This window comes from Bacillus rossius, chromosome 18 (assembly GCF_032445375.1).
Source record: "Bacillus rossius redtenbacheri isolate Brsri chromosome 18, Brsri_v3, whole genome shotgun sequence".
In the NCBI taxonomy this organism is placed as follows: domain Eukaryota; kingdom Metazoa; phylum Arthropoda; class Insecta; order Phasmatodea; family Bacillidae; genus Bacillus; species Bacillus rossius.
In genome coordinates this window covers 9821734-9838831 of record NC_086345.1, presented here as the reverse complement: position 1 = coordinate 9838831, position 17098 = coordinate 9821734, and the positions used below count along the sequence as shown (strand labels likewise).

The 17098-nt window shown below is 39.9% G+C and overlaps 1 protein-coding gene across 1 annotated transcript in view; it reads left to right on the top strand.

Moving 5' to 3' along the window:
• The first annotated feature begins 12037 nt into the window (after nt 1–12037).
• Nucleotides 12038–17098, top strand: part of LOC134541371 (homeobox protein goosecoid-like) — a 97042-nt gene continuing 91981 nt past the window's right edge. Inside the window, exon 1 of the mRNA XM_063384794.1 lies at nt 12038–12316. Within this exon, the coding sequence (XP_063240864.1) occupies nt 12038–12316 (279 nt within the window). The remainder of the gene's footprint in view (nt 12317–17098) is intronic.

Genomic DNA, 17098 nt, shown 5'->3' with positions numbered 1-17098 from the left:
ATTCCAATCAATGTTAATTTGAAATGACGATATTGGACAAAAAATCAAAATTTTTAAATTACTGCTTTTAAAAAGCCCGCCTTAACCTGTTTGATATTATAGAAGGTTTTTTCGCAAGGTGGTTGGCCGGTTCTTGCACGCTCGGCTCAGGCGGAACGTGACGAGTCGTGATTTTTCGTGCGTGCAGCCGGCGTTTATCGATTTATAAGACGTTATCACGTCCAAAAAATAAAAACGTTTCGAGGCAACCAAAATAACATAAATATTAACCTAAAATGCAAATTAGTCTTTTAATAACAGACTTAAAATAAAAATATGTCGTTTTTTAAAGGGCCCCCGCATGGCCGGTGCTACCGTTGCTGTGGCAACGGGGCCATGGGTCTAGGGGCCTGCGAAGGAAAGAAAAAACATAAAACAAAAAAGTAGACACTTTTAAATAAATCATAGAAAACAATTAAACAGTAAGGCCTAAATTTAGTTACCGATGAAATATTACACCATGTTGACAGTGCAGAACACTTACACTCATTTATTTGCCATTATTCAAAATAAATTTACGTTGACAATCGAAACACTGACTTAAAAATAGTTTTAATGTTTTTTTTTTTTAATAATTGTGAAAAGGTTAAAAAAATATATAACTAAAACCATGTACATAAAGAAAAAAAACATTTTTTTTTATCTCTGTTAGAAAAAAAAGGGGGGGGGGGGGCATCATGACTTCTAACAACGGGGTCCACAGAATGATGTGGGGGGTCTGACATAGGCGCGACAACCACACGCACACACGCAGTAGTACGAACTGAAGAGCGCAACTCACTCTGGCCCCGTCAGCTATGTGGTCGTCCATTAATCACGTGACGTTTTAATAGCAAATTTTTAACCCCCCCTCCCCCCTAGAGATTTGTGGTGAGGTTTCAGACAACTCTCTTCCCCCCCCCCCCCCCCCAGTAAATCACGTGTATTTTTTGATGCAAAATATTTTTAAAAATTTCGTAATATTATCTTTAAATATAGGTATAATCTAATTTAATTCTGGAAAATTAAGCACAGTGATAAAAATGTCCAGACACACATTTAGGTTGCAGGTTTATTCTCACTGGCATAAAAATAATAAAGGAAAGGCTTATGTGTGATTTACGCATGCATTCGGCGCCAAAATCACAGTCTTACTGGCGACTGGCAAGCCGAGCCGGGTGGTTCATGTTGCGACGGGCGGGGATATTGTTGCCTGGCTACGGCGAGTCAAGGTCACGCATCGCTTTTCGGTTTAGTAGAAATCGGGTGAAAAAAAAATACACCTGATATCTCTCTACACCTCCCCCCCCCCCTCCCCCAATGTGATATTTCGTGATTTTTCCCTCCCCCCCCCCCTTTTCGAGCCTCACGTGATTAATGGACGATCCCTAAGGCAGCCTCGTCAGAGGAGAGTAGCCAATGAAAGTAACTAAATTTTACGCTGTCGATGTCGAGTACCGAAAGAACGGGAATCGATTTTTTTTTTTAAGTTCCCGGCTCTTTTACCATATCAAAATCAAGCGCGGCTCCAGAAGGGGGGTGGTGGGGGCGATAGCCCCTCCCGAGACCAATTTTATTGATTAGTGTATATTTATGTTTACTTAAATATTTAATTTAATATGTTAAACTTCTATCTCATCAAAAGTTGCATGGAGCTACTAAGGTTCTGTATATTTGAAACCTGTAATTTGTAAATAATATTCCAAGGCCAATATCTGACCACTTTCATTTTTTGCAACTACGACCGTTCTTTGTGCGATAGCTCAGGGCCTATGCCTAAACGAACAAGTCAATTAAGAAATTTGAAATTTTTTAACCTTGTGATGCATAACCTGATTCTCGCAGGCACACGAGGTTTTTAACGCAGTTATATTAGTTACAATTATGGTGCATTTTCATTGCAAATTGGGGTGTTCGCTTATCAAAATTTGTATTTAGTTATCGTGTGCTCACATGCAAAATTTATCGTTATTTTTTTAACTATGTCAAAAACACATTATTTCACTATTGCATAGTGTGAGACTTGCAGACCCAAGATGATATTATTGCAGGACCGGCGATATCCGAGTTTCTAGTGAACTATTTTGCATTATTACAAAAACTATAAATGATAACTTTTAAGTTTAGAAGTACAACACTTATATTGTTTAATGTGTCTTTATTTTCTCCAGTCTTAGATTTATGCGAATTTTAGTATTTTAAACTAGGAATTTGTAAATTTAATTCCATAAAATAAAATTTGTAATGTGGTTATCTACAAATACAGAGAATCAGAGTAAAGCAAATAGGTAGTTGTTTAAAACATTATCTGCCACTGGTTCTACCGAATGCGGGCCCAGTAGACTCAGACGTAGACAATAATGTAACAAGTATCTATATTTTAGGGTGTGCGTGACCGGGTGAAATTTGGGTGACTTGATACATAGCTACACGAGGATATCAATCAATACAACCAATAAAATTTGTATCGACGAAAGATATCGCGTTGTGGTTTCTGTCGATAATTTTTGCTGCAGATATCAGTTAATGTACTAGCTAATGCCGGCATGCGTTGCTATGCCACTTTCAAATTTTGACGTGACAACGTCTAATAAATCGATGAACGCCAGCTACACGCACGAAAAGTGTCCCGTTACGCTCATTGTACGCTTGCGCCGCATCTATCTCTCTTCCACTCGTTTGGAACAACCATCGATTTGACTTTTTCAAGGCACATTAAACTTGCAACATTCCCATTCGTTTCTTACTTTTCCTATCACCGTCCTATCCTTAACAGAATAACACTGATTGGAAGAAGTTAAGTAGCAAACATGTATAAAAGTTATAGTTAAAATAATCTGTTCATTAAAGTAATAAGCATATTTGAAATAATGAGTGCAAATAAAAGTAAATTTATCAATTAAATTGTAGATTTCATTTCACTCCTCCTTTGTATCCATACAAAATAGTGATAATTCAATAAAAATGATTCAATTTTATTCATAAAAGTATGCAATCATTTCATCAATGTTTTGTTATGACGTTGTCACGTTAAACTATCGTCCGTAAACCGACTTTACAGACAACCAATTTTTTTTGTGGTAATTTGTTTGAAGTAGGTTCACGTATACAGAGCATCTCTCAATATATCTCTCTCTGTGTGTCCCTCTAATGCGCTTCCTGAGTTTCTCTCGTGGCTGACTATCACGTAAGACAGCGTCACCGAGATTGGTAGTATAGTATAGTATAGTATAGTTCGGGGTGGTCCGGTTCCTCTTCTTGCTAAAGGATCCCCGCTGAGGTTTTCTCTTCGGCCCAGAACCACGATTGGTTTCGGTCACAGAACAAGGAGGATCTAAATAAAGAAGTGCGACTCTTACAGCGGAAACTTAAACCATGTTTCCCGCGACATGAGTCGCTATCTGTTGGGCGGGCCCGTAACTACCAGCAAATAAAAAATCGGAATAGAGGTTCTCATACAAAGTTTTTTTTTGCTATTACGTTTTTTTGGCGGCGCAAAACTGATTAAATCGATGCGAAAATACTTAATGCTGTTTTGTAATAAACCGTCATGTAATAAATAAAGGAGTAGGAGGTGCAAAAACTCATTGTATCACACGCCACAAAATTAGTGGCTACCTAAATAGATTGAATATTCACTGGTTTGTTTGCCTGATTGTACTTATACATTACTTCTCCTAATAAGTTAATGTAGTTATGTCAGCAATATATTATGAAAACTACTGTCTAGCGGACGGGCCCATTACTACTTCAAAAAACTAGGTCTCAGTCTCGGTAGTTAGAGTTTCTCCCCCATGGTGTCGGACTTGTGCTTAGCAATTGTGTCCTTATCGTCCAGGGCAGGCCTGGAGAAGGGTTCAGTATCGATCGCGTTCCAAACATCCATGACGTCATCTGCGAACGCAACTGAAATGAGCATCAGAATTTGGTTTTCCGAGGGACCGGTCAACCGGTGTGTCGGCAGTGCTATAATAATTATTCCGTATTTTTGACGCGATCACGTCTCATGAATCGATGTAACGCCGGCTGCACGCACGAAAAAAAAGCATGACTCTTTGTCACGTTCCGCCTGAGCCGAGCGTGCAAGAACCGGCACACCACCGTGCGAGAAAATTTTCAATATCAAACAGGTTAAGGCGGGCTTTTTAACTAATTGTTCGTGATTTTTATTTAAATTTATCTTAACGCCGAAATACCACAACCCAACCTAACCTAGGCTAGTCTTACGTAGCCTAACCTAACCTTACCTTACATAACCTAACCTTTGTGGCAGTCCTGCAATAACATTTTTCGGCGTTTTTTTTATTTCGTTTTGTGGTAATTTGGCGTTGTGGTACACAGCAGTTTTCTAGCTGTCGGCGTTTGTAGTCAGTTTGGCATTCGGCGTTATAGTTTTCGGCGTTAGTGTACGTTCGGCGTTGTGTTATTTCGGCGTGGTGGTGCGTCCCCTAGCAGTTATACCGGACCCGGTCCTCCACGAAATGCTGGCTGCGGCCTTGACCGAGGAGGGGGGGCAGTGGCGCTGGAACATCCGGGGGGGGGGGGGGGGGGGGGAGGGAGGTCGTCTCACCAGATGTCGGGGCGCCCACAGAGCACACAGATTTAACCCGCGCACTTTTATATTCCTTCCCTTAATGCCCGACCGGCGCTGCGCGGGGATTTCTCCTCTCGCCGGGAGGAATTTTCATATCGCGGGGCGGCGGGTACAGTCGCTGACGCAACACGACCGCCGTCTTGGCCCGGATCCCCAGTGTGCAGTCGTCAGGACCTGGAGTCCTGCAACCATGGGCGTCGCAAGGATATTTTTTTTTTTTTGGGGGGGACTGCAATTGATTTAGTTGTTGAGGAATATCCATCCCCTGGAAAAAAGCGGGGGGTCCGGGGGTCCTCCCCCAGGAAAATTTGGGGTTTAAAGGTGCAAAAAGGTGGTTTTTAGGCATTTTTCTTTCCTAAATATTCTAATTATAGTTGGTTGCAATATATAATTTATTTTTTTTAAAAAATATTTTCAGAGAACAAATTTGACAAAACACAGTTAACATATCTGTATTCGGTATCGGACCTGATTTTGATTTTATACAAAGATCGAATTAAAAAGTGCTCACATTACCACGGTTGGACTAAATGCACCATGCGCAACATATGGGTTGTATCACAGAAATCATATTTTTAATATAACTACGAAACTAAATATATTATTGGAGGGGACGAAATTGAAGACTTTTATTATTGGGGGGGGGGGGGCGTGTGCCCCCCCCCCCCCCCCCCCCGCCGATTGCGACGCCCATGCTACAACTGACAGTTTGCTGTGAACACCCCCTTCATAATTCGCATTCCTGCCTGAGCTGACTACACAACACACAACACCCACACTGTCAGACCTCCCAATTAATTTTTCCGGACTTTACAACGAAGATTTCATCTCAAATAAACGGCGGATATTCTCAAAACTAAGCTTGTTCGGACTTCCGGGTTATGTGTTCCATTGTTAAAATAAATAAATAAATAAACACGTACGTGGAACAAGAAAGAGTATTTTTGTCATGGAGTTAACGAACATTTTGGAATTATTAGTTCATATACTGATAGTACCTTTTGTGGAGTCGTAATGGATGCTCGTGAATTTACGTAGATAACGGTGGATATATGTATCCAGCGTTATTTGTAAATTTAAGGTGATTTTTTTTTTAATTTGCAAACAGCAAAATTAGAAAGAAAAAAAATTGGTTGTAAAGTCGGTTTACGGACGATAGTTTAACGTGACGTCATAACAGAACATTGATTAAATGATTGCATACTTTTATGAATAAAATTGATACGTTTTTATTGATTTATCACTATTTTGTATGGATACAAAGAAGGAGTGAAATGAATTCTACAATATTTAATTTATAAATTAACTTTTATTTGCACTCATTAATTCAAATATGTTTATTACTTTAACGAAGAGATTATTTTAACTATAACTTTTATACATGTTTGCTATTTAACTTGTTCCAAGCTGTGTTATTCTGTTAAGGATAGGACGATGATAGGAAAAGTAGGAAACGAATGGGAGTTTTTCAAGTTTAATGTGCCTCGATAAAGTCAAATAGATGGTTTTTCCAATCGAGTGGAAGAGAGATAGATGCGGCGCAAGCGTACAATGAGTGTAACGGGACAATGAGCGTACCGGGACAATGAGTCATCCTTTTTCGTGCGTGCAGCCGGCGTTCATCGATTTATTAGACGTTGTCACGTCAAAAATGTTAACGGAGCAATAAATGGAGTGTTTCAACAGCGAGGTGGTTTCTCAGCGAACTAAAACGAGATGAGGTCAAGCATAACGAAGCGTGTGCTTGTGCAGACATCAGTAGCACAGCTGGGCGAAGGAGCGCAGAGGGAAGCTGCAGATGCTAATGGTGGCCCGAGGCGGCAGCTGGGGTGTGTCTGCCGACACCTAACCCCCTCCCCTCTTTCCTTCCCCCAGGGCACCAGCAGGTATGCATGACTGCACTGCCACACCGAACACACACCGTCCAAACAACTCCCAGGGCGAAACACCATTTACCAGTTAGTGCTATGATCAATTAAATCCCAAAATACCCACGAACGAATGCAGGAGGCGGGCCGATAAGTGCGAAGCTCGCTGGTGCTTCTAACTCTGTATCGCTCTTAACCGCAAGTGCTGTGGACTGGCAGCGCAGTCTTTTTCAACTGTGAGATATTTGAGCGGTGAGCGTGACACAAGATGGTGGAGAAACGAAGGTCATTATGTAATGCAATACCCTTAAAATGCTCTCAAGAATATCCACCAGATGTTTCAAAACACGCGTTAGTCCTTCACGCGCTCCTAAATATAACGGTAAGAAAAAAAATTGGTTGTCTGTAAAGTCGGTTTACGGACGATGAAATGATTGCATACTTTTATGACTAAAATTGAATATTTTTTATGAATTATCACTATTTTGTATGGGTACTAAGAAGGAGTGAAATTAAATCTACAATTTAATTGATAAATTTACTTTTATTTGCACTCGTTAATTCAAATATGTTTATTACTTTAACTAACAAATTATTTTAACTATAACTTTTATACATGTTTGCTATTTAACTTGTTCCAAGCTGTGTTATTCTGTTAAGGATAGGACGATGATAGGAAAAGTAGGAAACGAATGGGAGTTTTTCAAGTTTAATGTGCCTCGAAAAAGTCAAATCGATGGTGGTTCCAATCGAGTGGAAGAAAGATAGATGCGGCGCAATAGTACAATGATTGTAACGGGACACATTGTAACGGGACAATGCGTGTAACGGGACACTTTTTCGTGCGTGCAGCCGGCGTCCATCGATTTATTGGACGTAGTCACGTCAATAAATGCTGGAGTAGAACTGCTCACCCGTCGTCAGCTTATTCTTGAACGCGTGTCGTTAACAAACACCATTTCGGCTATGTCAGAGCAGTTTTCAAGTCACGTAGTGTCGTCTGAAGCTGTGCGCCTGGGTAGGTGCGGGCCTTAACGTCTCACAGGACGGTATTCCAAGCTTATGAGCACCGCCTTGTTGGGACACGACCGTGACCTAACTCGCGTGTCCGTGAATAATCCCAGCCGGGAAACAAATCGGCAACCGTTTTAATAAACGGTGCCCCGTGCGAGTCTAGAGGCCAGCGGACGTTTCGCAAACCATCGATACAGTTGTAGCGGCAAAAAAAAATATTATAGATAGCAGCACCGTCGCACAAAAATAGAACCGCCTCTCTAACTTTCTTAAGTACTTTTTATTTGTCTATTATTTATTGTCCCATTTCTTGAACATTAAAGCTTACAAAATTTATTCAAAGATAGTTTCGGTATAAAGTTTAACGTCCCTCGATTATCACAAAAATTAATAGCTATACTTATACGAGTTAATGGTGCCAAAAAAAAGTGATCTCTGCGCATGCGGGGAATTCGGATAACAGATCGGCAATGGATAGGAAACCAAAATCCGTTCCCTGAAAAGTAAGGGAATGGCTGTGTCCTGCCGTGCACTTGGAATACAGTTAGGGCACAGGTGTGGCATAGTCAAAACCTAAACCCTTATTTTCGTGTCTTGGGATACCGGCTTCAGACGAGGATTTAGGACTCGGTAAAAATGGAACAATGACGATTGCGGAAGCGAGAGCGCAACAGGAAATGTCAACTGACTGCAACGTCCGCCACGCTTGCAACTTGCAAAATAACTTTCATTTTTCGGCATTTTGATTGAAATTTTATTTCCTATTTCATTCAACTACCTCTTTCAGCCTGGTATTTAACATGCTGCTGTTACCCATTTTAATCCCCCGACGTAAACAGATGGATGTTACAGGTTTCAAACGTGTATCTGTTTATGGCATCGTAGCTCCCAAACGAACGAACCGATTTTGATTTAGAATTATTTTCTTTTTTTAAATGTGACTTGATTGAGAGTGTTCTTGGCTACGACTCAAGAAAATCTGTTCAGCCGTTTGAAGATCAAATCTTTCCTAGACTTGATGAAAGCTTTTGGACATATACGCCATTGCTAAGCACATGTATGTCTGTAGAAGAAAACTACAAAAAACAAAATGACAAAAACCCAAATTAAGAAAAAAATTGCTGTTGTCAGGATATAAACACCACACAATACTCCACAACAGGAATATGGTCAACAAACAAAGAGAAACAAAGAAAAATGGACTAACAGAACGAAAAAACTCCCACGAATAATGACAGCACAAAAATTTTGAACCGTTTTACTCAGAATTATTTATATTTTCTCCTATGAACTGGAGAATACCTAAGGGAATACGTTTATTTTTAAGGCCAATTATATTTGTGATTCTACTTGCGTTGAATTTATACAGTTTGGGTTATTAAATGAGATTTGAAAATATGATAGTGCGTATTATTTTGTAGAAATAAAAATTAAAAATTATGTGAGTTGGTTTTTATAACTTATTTAAGAGCTCTGTATACTTATTATAAAGGTTTAAATAAATTTTAAACACCTATTCGCCTTATTTTGAACTCAAATATAAAGTTTCTATATTTTTTGTCTTTTTGTCTGTCCTAGTATGGCGCAAAAATTACTGAATTGGTTGATATAAAACCACTATTTTTAGTAAATTATTTCAGTGAACTTAAACAATAGTAATTTTATCCCTCCCTTATTTTTAATCGCTAATTGATGGAATTTCAATACCCCGCTTTACTCTTCATGAACCCAAGATTTGTATTGTCCTACTAAATATTTATGTATGGAACTACGTAATGATTAAACTTCAGTCGCATTCGTAACATTCCATGTAAAACTATGAAATAATACATTTACGTGGCTAATATGTTTAAATATACGTTATAGAAATGTAACTATGATACACAACAGAAGTTTTCTCGTAAATAGCCTAATTGAATGAGCTATATAAATTGGCCTTTTTATCCTTAAAAATAGAGTAGGTACCTATATACGGTATTATAATAAAAATTTAATTATTGAAGCTAATCAAGTAGAAGTAGAACTCATAGGTATGAATTATATACATACAAAAACTACGAACTCATTTTTACCATTGAGTGAAATCATACCCCTTCGGATTGCAAAAGGGTAAAGTTTAGTTTTATGAAGAATAAATAATCTATTAAAGCAGAAAGTAAAAATCTAAGGAAGAATATCATGCTTATAGGTTTGCGTTTCTTTTTTTTTAGTTTGAGAAATGTAACTGTTGAATGGTGAAATAAAATGAAATATGTGCTATAAATAAAAAATCGCTCTCCAAAGCTAATCAAGCACGAGTTAAGATATTGTGTGTGAATAAAGATAACCTTAACTATAATTCCTATAAAATATTTTCTACAATTCTATCCCTCAGGATTAAAAAAGGATTAGGTATAATTTCATAAAAAAAAATATCTTTAAAAATAGTTAAACAGGAATTAAAATATTTGGGTACGAATAACGTATAATATATATATATATTTTTTTTCATTTCCTGCGCGAGATTCTCATCCTGAAAAAATAGTTAAGTCAGATTTTGTGTATTACCAATCATGTTTTCAAATCCACAAGCGTGACAGAAAAAAATATAAAGACTAGATAAAGTGCATATAGTGTTAAGTTTATATTTCCTAAACTTGTATGATTAGGGTTTACAAATTGCGTTGCGGCGGTTGCCATTCATTGGCTAATGTTTTTAATTGATTTTAGGTATTTAATTTTTTTAAGTTGCTTTTTCGAGCTCTTTTTTTGGTCATGGTGTATTATTTTTAATATATGGTACATTTTGTATGCATAGAAGTGCTCATGTGGGCTAGAAGCTACATGCTGTGTGTATAAATGCTCCTGTGGGCTAGAAGCGACATGCTGTATGCATACAAGTGCTCCTGTGGGCTAGAAGCTACATGCTGTGTGTGTATGAGTGCTCCTGTGTGCTAGAGGCTACATGCTGCATGTATATAAGTGCTCCTGTGGGCTAGAGGCTACATGCTGCATGTATAGAAGTGCTCCTGCGGGCTAGTGACTACATGCTGCATGTATAGAAGTGCTCCTGTGGGCTAGTGGCTACATGCTGCATGTATATAAGTGCTCCTGTGGGCTAGTGGCTACATGCTGTATGTATAGAAGTGCTCCTGTGGGCTAGAGGCTACATGCTGTGTGTATAGAAGTGCTCCTGCGGGCTCGAGGCTACATGCTGTATGTATAGAAGTGCTCCTGTGGGCTAGAGGCTACATGCTGCATGTATATAAGTGCTCCTGCGGGCTAGTGACTACATGCTGTATGTATATAAGTGCTCCTGTGGGCTAGAAGCGACATGCTGTATGCATACAAGTGCTCCTGTGGGCTAGAAGCTACATGCTGTGTGTGTATGAGTGCTCCTGTGTGCTAGAGGCTACATGCTGCATGTATAGAAGTGCTCCTGCGGGCTAGTGACTACATGCTGCATGTATAGAAGTGCTCCTGTGGGCTAGTGGCTACATGCTGTATGTATAGAAGTGCTCCTGTGGGCTAGAAGCTACATGCTGTGTGTGTATGAGTGCTCCTGTGTGCTAGAGGCTACATGCTGCATGTATATAAGTGCTCCTGTGGGCTAGAGGCTACATGCTGCATGTATAGAAGTGCTCCTGCGGGCTAGTGACTACATGCTGTATGTATAGAAGTGCTCCTGCGGGCTAGTGACTACATGCTGCATGTATAGAAGTGCTCCTGTGGGCTAGTGGCACATGCTGTGTGTATATAAGTGCTCCTGCGGGCTAGTGACTACATGCTGTTTGTATAGAAGTGCTCCTGCGGGCTAGTGACTACATGCTGTATGTATAGAAGTGCTCCTGTGGGCTAGAAGCGACATGCTGTATGCATACAAGTGCTCCTGTGGGCTAGAAGCGACATGCTGTATGCATACAAGTGCTCCTGTGGGCTAGAAGCTTCATGCTGTGTGTATGAGTGCTCCTGTGTGCTAGAGGCTACATGCTGCATGTATATAAGTGCTCCTGTGGGCTAGAGGCTACATGCTGCATGTATAGAAGTGCTCCTGCGGGCTCGAGGCTACATGCTGTATGTATAGAAGTGCTCCTGTGGGCTAGAGGCTACATGCTGCATGTATAGAAGTGCTCCTGCGGGCTCGAGGCTACATGCTGTATGTATAGAAGTGCTCCTGTGGGCTCGAGGCTACATGCTGTGTGTATAGAAGTGCTCCTGCGGGCTCGAGGCTACATGCTGTATGTATAGAAGTGCTCCTGTGGGCTAGAGGCTACATGCTGAATGTATAGAAGTGCTCCTGCGGGCTCGAGGCTACATGCTGTATGTATAGAAGTGCTCCTGTGGGCTAGAGGCTACATGCTGTGTGTATAGAAGTGCTCCTGCGGGCTCGAGGCTACATGCTGTATGTATAGAAGTGCTCCTGTGGGCTAGAGGCTACATGCTGCATGTATAGAAGTGCTCCTGCGGGCTAGAGGCTACATGCTGCATGTATAGAAGTGCTCCTGCGGGCTAGAGGCTACATGCTGTGTGTGTATAAGTGCTCCTGCGGGCTCGAGGCTACACGATGCAGCGCGCTGTTGCAGCGGTGGTGTACCCTGGCTTCTACCCGGCCGGCTACATGAGCCACGCCGTGGGGGCGGGCTCGCTGGCGCAGTGCGGGGCGGGGGCGGCGCAGTGCGGGGGCCAGGCGCCGCCGCCCAAGAGGAAGCGCCGCCACCGCACCATCTTCACGGAGGAGCAGCTGGAGCAGCTGGAGGCCACCTTCGACAAGACGCACTACCCCGACGTGGTGCTGCGCGAGCAGCTGGCGCTCAAGGTCGACCTCAAGGAGGAGCGCGTCGAGGTGAGCTCACCATCACTCTCACCATCACTCTCACCATCACTCTCACTCTCGCTGCTTCATCCGGCCGACACGTGCCGTCACTTCACCCATCGGGGCAGGCGCCAGCAGTGCTGATAGGACACGACACGGGAGACCCAAGATGCACATAAAGTTTGGACCCTGCCCGAACACGGCCGAATAATTCACCTTCGGCCAACCTCGGGATTTGTTTTATTTTTGCGCGGGAAAAATGAATTCAAATATTAAGATTGGTTGGTTAAGAGGGCGATAAAGGGCTTCATTTAGAGCTGTTTTAGTGGTCAATGCGACAGCAAGTAGAGGTCAAACGAATTAATGCAGATGAATGTGATTTTTACACATCATTGAGGAAATGTATAATGAATGATCTCAGTTGTCAGAATGCGGTTAATTTTGTTATTAATAAGCAAAATTTATTAGTAAAAAGGTTTATATTAGCGCAAATTTGACAACTGGCAGAAAATAAAGTAATCGGAATAACAAAAAAGTAAAAACTGAACGATTTACATGTAACATTCTTTTATAGTATATGATTTTTGGAAATAATTATCTTCATACAATGGCGAATTACTTGCACACGCGTAATTCACTGCACATTCATGTTTGAGCCGAAAATTTGCCACTTCACTGTTCGGAGATAGGACACTTTTATTCCATCCCTTCAGCAAGACCCGGGCGCTGTAGATAATCCTCGCCATTAGAGTGGTCGGGTTCCCGCTGTTATCTGCGCCTTGTTGAGTCTGGTTTTCGATAACACATGTCTTGTCAGGTTACTCTGCATTTCTCTTGTCTTTGCATTCGCGTCCACCTCACTTACATTATTTTTAGAGTATTATTTGCACATATATATTTTATAGTACCGTTTATTTACAAATATCTAACTGGATTGTGGATATACAATTAATAGATTTTAGTTGCTTTTAGGTTACTTGGCATACATCTTATTTTCAACCAAATAATAATTGTTATATAAAAATTAAATGAACTAAATATACCGTGGGATATTACTTTGCAAGGCATTTATTGGGGGATAAGTTTTACAGATTTTGCAGTTCCAACACTTATAAGCACAGCACAAAATAGGAATAATTACAAAAAACTGTAAAGCTGATTTGTAAACAAAATACATAAGTTACAATAGTTTACCTCGCGGTTACATACAAATTGATAATTTATAAAAATATTAAAAGTTTTCAAAGCTCTCATGTTGTTTCATTACGTAGCATATAAAAGTACTAGCTGCAGTACCCGGCATTGCCCGGGCTAAACACATGGAGCTTTATTGTCTGCGAGTTAAAGCAAACTGGATAGCGCTATATGTCAGTGTGTTAGACATAGAGAAATGTCATACAATTACTGTTTGTATATTTATGACCTATGATTTTTTGTTTACCCATGGCGATCGGTTATTTATTATTTATTATTAATTATAAATTATTAAGACCATTAATCGAAATAAAAACTATCATATCTCTCAAGTTGGAAAAAATTACACATAAATGCCAATTTTCATCGAAATCGGTTAACTTGGTGAAACAAACATCAGGACACTGGATTTATATATATATTAAGATCTCTTGTTTGTATCTCATTTAACACTAAAATGTATTTTATATATAATGTATCACATATATAACACATGTATATTTCATGAATAGTAGTTACTGAAGTAAAAAGGTTTTTTCTTTATTACAAAATAAAATACACAATATAAACTATTCATAACGTAATTTATTCTTGCTTTTAGCATTCTCAGATGTAGTTTCTGCAATTGGCGTACTTTCTTCAGTCTTTGTGCTTTCCTTTAACCTTAAATCAAGGCATTAATAACACTGCCTGTAGCTATACACTGAAAACGACCCATGAATACTATAAATAATTTGTGTACTTACTTATTTTTCTCTGTCCAATTTGCTAGATTTTTACCTGTATTCCGTTTTCTTCGCACAGACAAATGCAATTTACCACGAGCATTACCTTTTAAAAAAACGTGCATTTGTTTTCTCCATTTATAAATGAACATCCATTCATATATCCCGAGCTAACACAGCGACAGCAAGGAAAACTAAATCCGACTGCCACGCAGTGCCACCCCACCACTTTCGGTTCTTATCGTGGGACTGAGAAGTGTCGCCTATCGCGAGGGACTCAGAGCAATATCGGTCTAACGCACAATATCAGGCGCTCATGTTACGCTACAAGTAGCTGGAATTTCTAGTAGCTATTTATCCCGCTCTTAAGTTAGCTACGTTAAAACGCTTTAAAACACTATGGACGGTTAGTTAGGTCAGTATAGCTACATTAAAATGAAAATAAACCCGAGGTTGGCCGAAGGTAGAATTGTTCGGGTATGTTCGGGCAGGGTCCAAACTTTATGTGCATCTTAGGTCTCCCGATAGGACACAGCCAACTGTCTGGTCAGCTGAGCGAGGTACGGGGCTGAGGCGGTGACTATGCTGGGTTGGTGGCCCCAGCCGCTGGTCATTGCCCAAGCCCTAATACCCTCCCGATCAAACAGGGAGCGATCCCTAGCAGTTCTGTTTTAAACAATAAGCTCTGGAATCCACTGGAATGTCACACCCGCCCCACCCTGGCAGGGCGCATGTGTGGGAGGGAAATGTGAGAATGCCGGCCGTAAGGTGGGAATAACCTGTCGCTTCACCTCTGTCCCTCTTAGTCCTCCAGGCCTAGTGAGGGTCGTCTGAACACTAGGTAAACAGCGTGTCATTTTTGGTACTGACCGGCTCCCGCTCAGCGCAGTCGAGTAACCAACAAATCAAACTCCACCAAATATTAGTATTATCTTTGAAAGATTTGTGCAATGGGAGTGCATGACTTGATGTAAGCTTTTGGACATACGCCGTTGCTTAGCACATGTATGTCTGTAGAAGAAAACTACAAAAAAACACAAATGACAAAAAACACAAATTAAGCAAAAAAATCGCTGTTGTCAGGATTTAACACCACACAATACTCCACAACAGGAATATGGTCAACTTATTGAGTATTGTGTGGTGTTAAATCCTGACAACATCAATTTTTTGCTTAATTTGTGTTTTTTGTCATTTGTGTTTTTTGTCATTTGTGTTTTTTGTCATTTGTGTTTTTTGTCATTTGTGTTTTTTTGTAGTTTTCTTCTACAGACATACATGTGCTAAGCAACGGCGTATGTCCAAAACCTTACATCAAGTCACCAAATTTTAGGTTTTTTTTCCCCCCAAAGTTCATAGCCACCTTACCCCCTTTTGTTTTTACACTTAAGTCGCATTCATATCGCAGGAAAAAATAAAATAGTATCTATATATCCTGCAGTATTTTTTTATGCTTAACCGACTATTCCGTTAAGTTTTCGTTACCAAAGTATCGAAACCAAAATTTTTTAATCAGGGGATGATAAAGTTGTTCATTGTAAATTTAGATAATTAAAAAAAATATATTTATTATAAAGTATTTTGGATTTTACATTTGAGGTATTGAAAAAGGATGGGTATAGCTGTTTTCACCGATCTTGAGTCCAGAATTTTACCATAGGCACCACATATTTTACATTGAAAATCAAAAAAATAGACATATATTTTTCAGTGTACCCTTTGGTCAGGGGGCGGGGGGGGGAGGGGGGGGGGGTAATTCGACCCAAGCACTGATCTCTCGCAGGCAAAACTCTATTGGCTTAGATTTAGGTGAAAACTGCTTTCCCAGAAAGGCTAGGCCACTTGTGAAATGACAGGAAAATAAAACTCATAGGCTGTTTAAGGCCCCACTCATTTGGGCACACATACTGGCCGCAACATGGTGGCACAGTGTTTTAGAAGAAACCACGATATTTGAAAACTACTCAAGATTTCAAGTGTGTGATCTGTTTACAAAAAAGAAAAAAAATTGTCGTCTGTAAAGTCGGTTTACGGACGATAGTTTAACGTGACGTCATAACAAAACATTGATGAAATGATTGCATACTTTACGAATAAAATTGAATTATTTTAATTTTAATAATAAAAGAATAAATAATTGAAATTATACTAGTAATAAGATTTTTAAAATGCAAGAATAATTAAGTAATTAACCTTTATTGCCGAAATTTTTGTTGTAATAAGCAATGAAAACCACATTAACTTTTCACTTTACTTTATAAACAGTCGAGTGGAAGAGAGATAGATGCGGTGCAAGCGTACAATGAGCGTAACGGGACACAGCGGGAAAAATGTGCGCAACGGGACATATCTTAACGGAACAATGTGCGTAACGGGACACTTTTTCGTGCGTGCAGCCGGCGTTCATCGATTTATTAGACGTTGTCACGTCAAAAAAAATTAAAAATACGCTGAGGGTGGAGAAGAAATATGTGTTTCCGTATTTTGTTTTTGAATGCTCGTTTACGAACTGTAGTCGCAAAGTACCGTTCATGACTCTCTGGATGCAGTAGGTTTAATCCATATGTACCTGTATGCGTAATGAAGAGATTCCGTTTGTTTTTAGGTTTGTTTGTTTCTTGTACAAAGCTACAGTTGTATTCTCAGCTTGATGAAATTTTGCACACTTGACTTTCGAAAAACCACCCCTGTTCCTCCAGTCACGTGCCCCTTAAGGCATAATTTAAGTACGTCTTAATGGTTAAAATTTCGCTGTTGCAATATTGATGCTTTCTTGGTCTCCGTAGCAACTGCTAATATTAGGCCTACCAAAGAGAAGGCCCGTGTATACTGGCCAGTGTAAATGTGAAGCAAGAGACAGTTTATAATGTTGACCGAGGCCAAATAATTATTT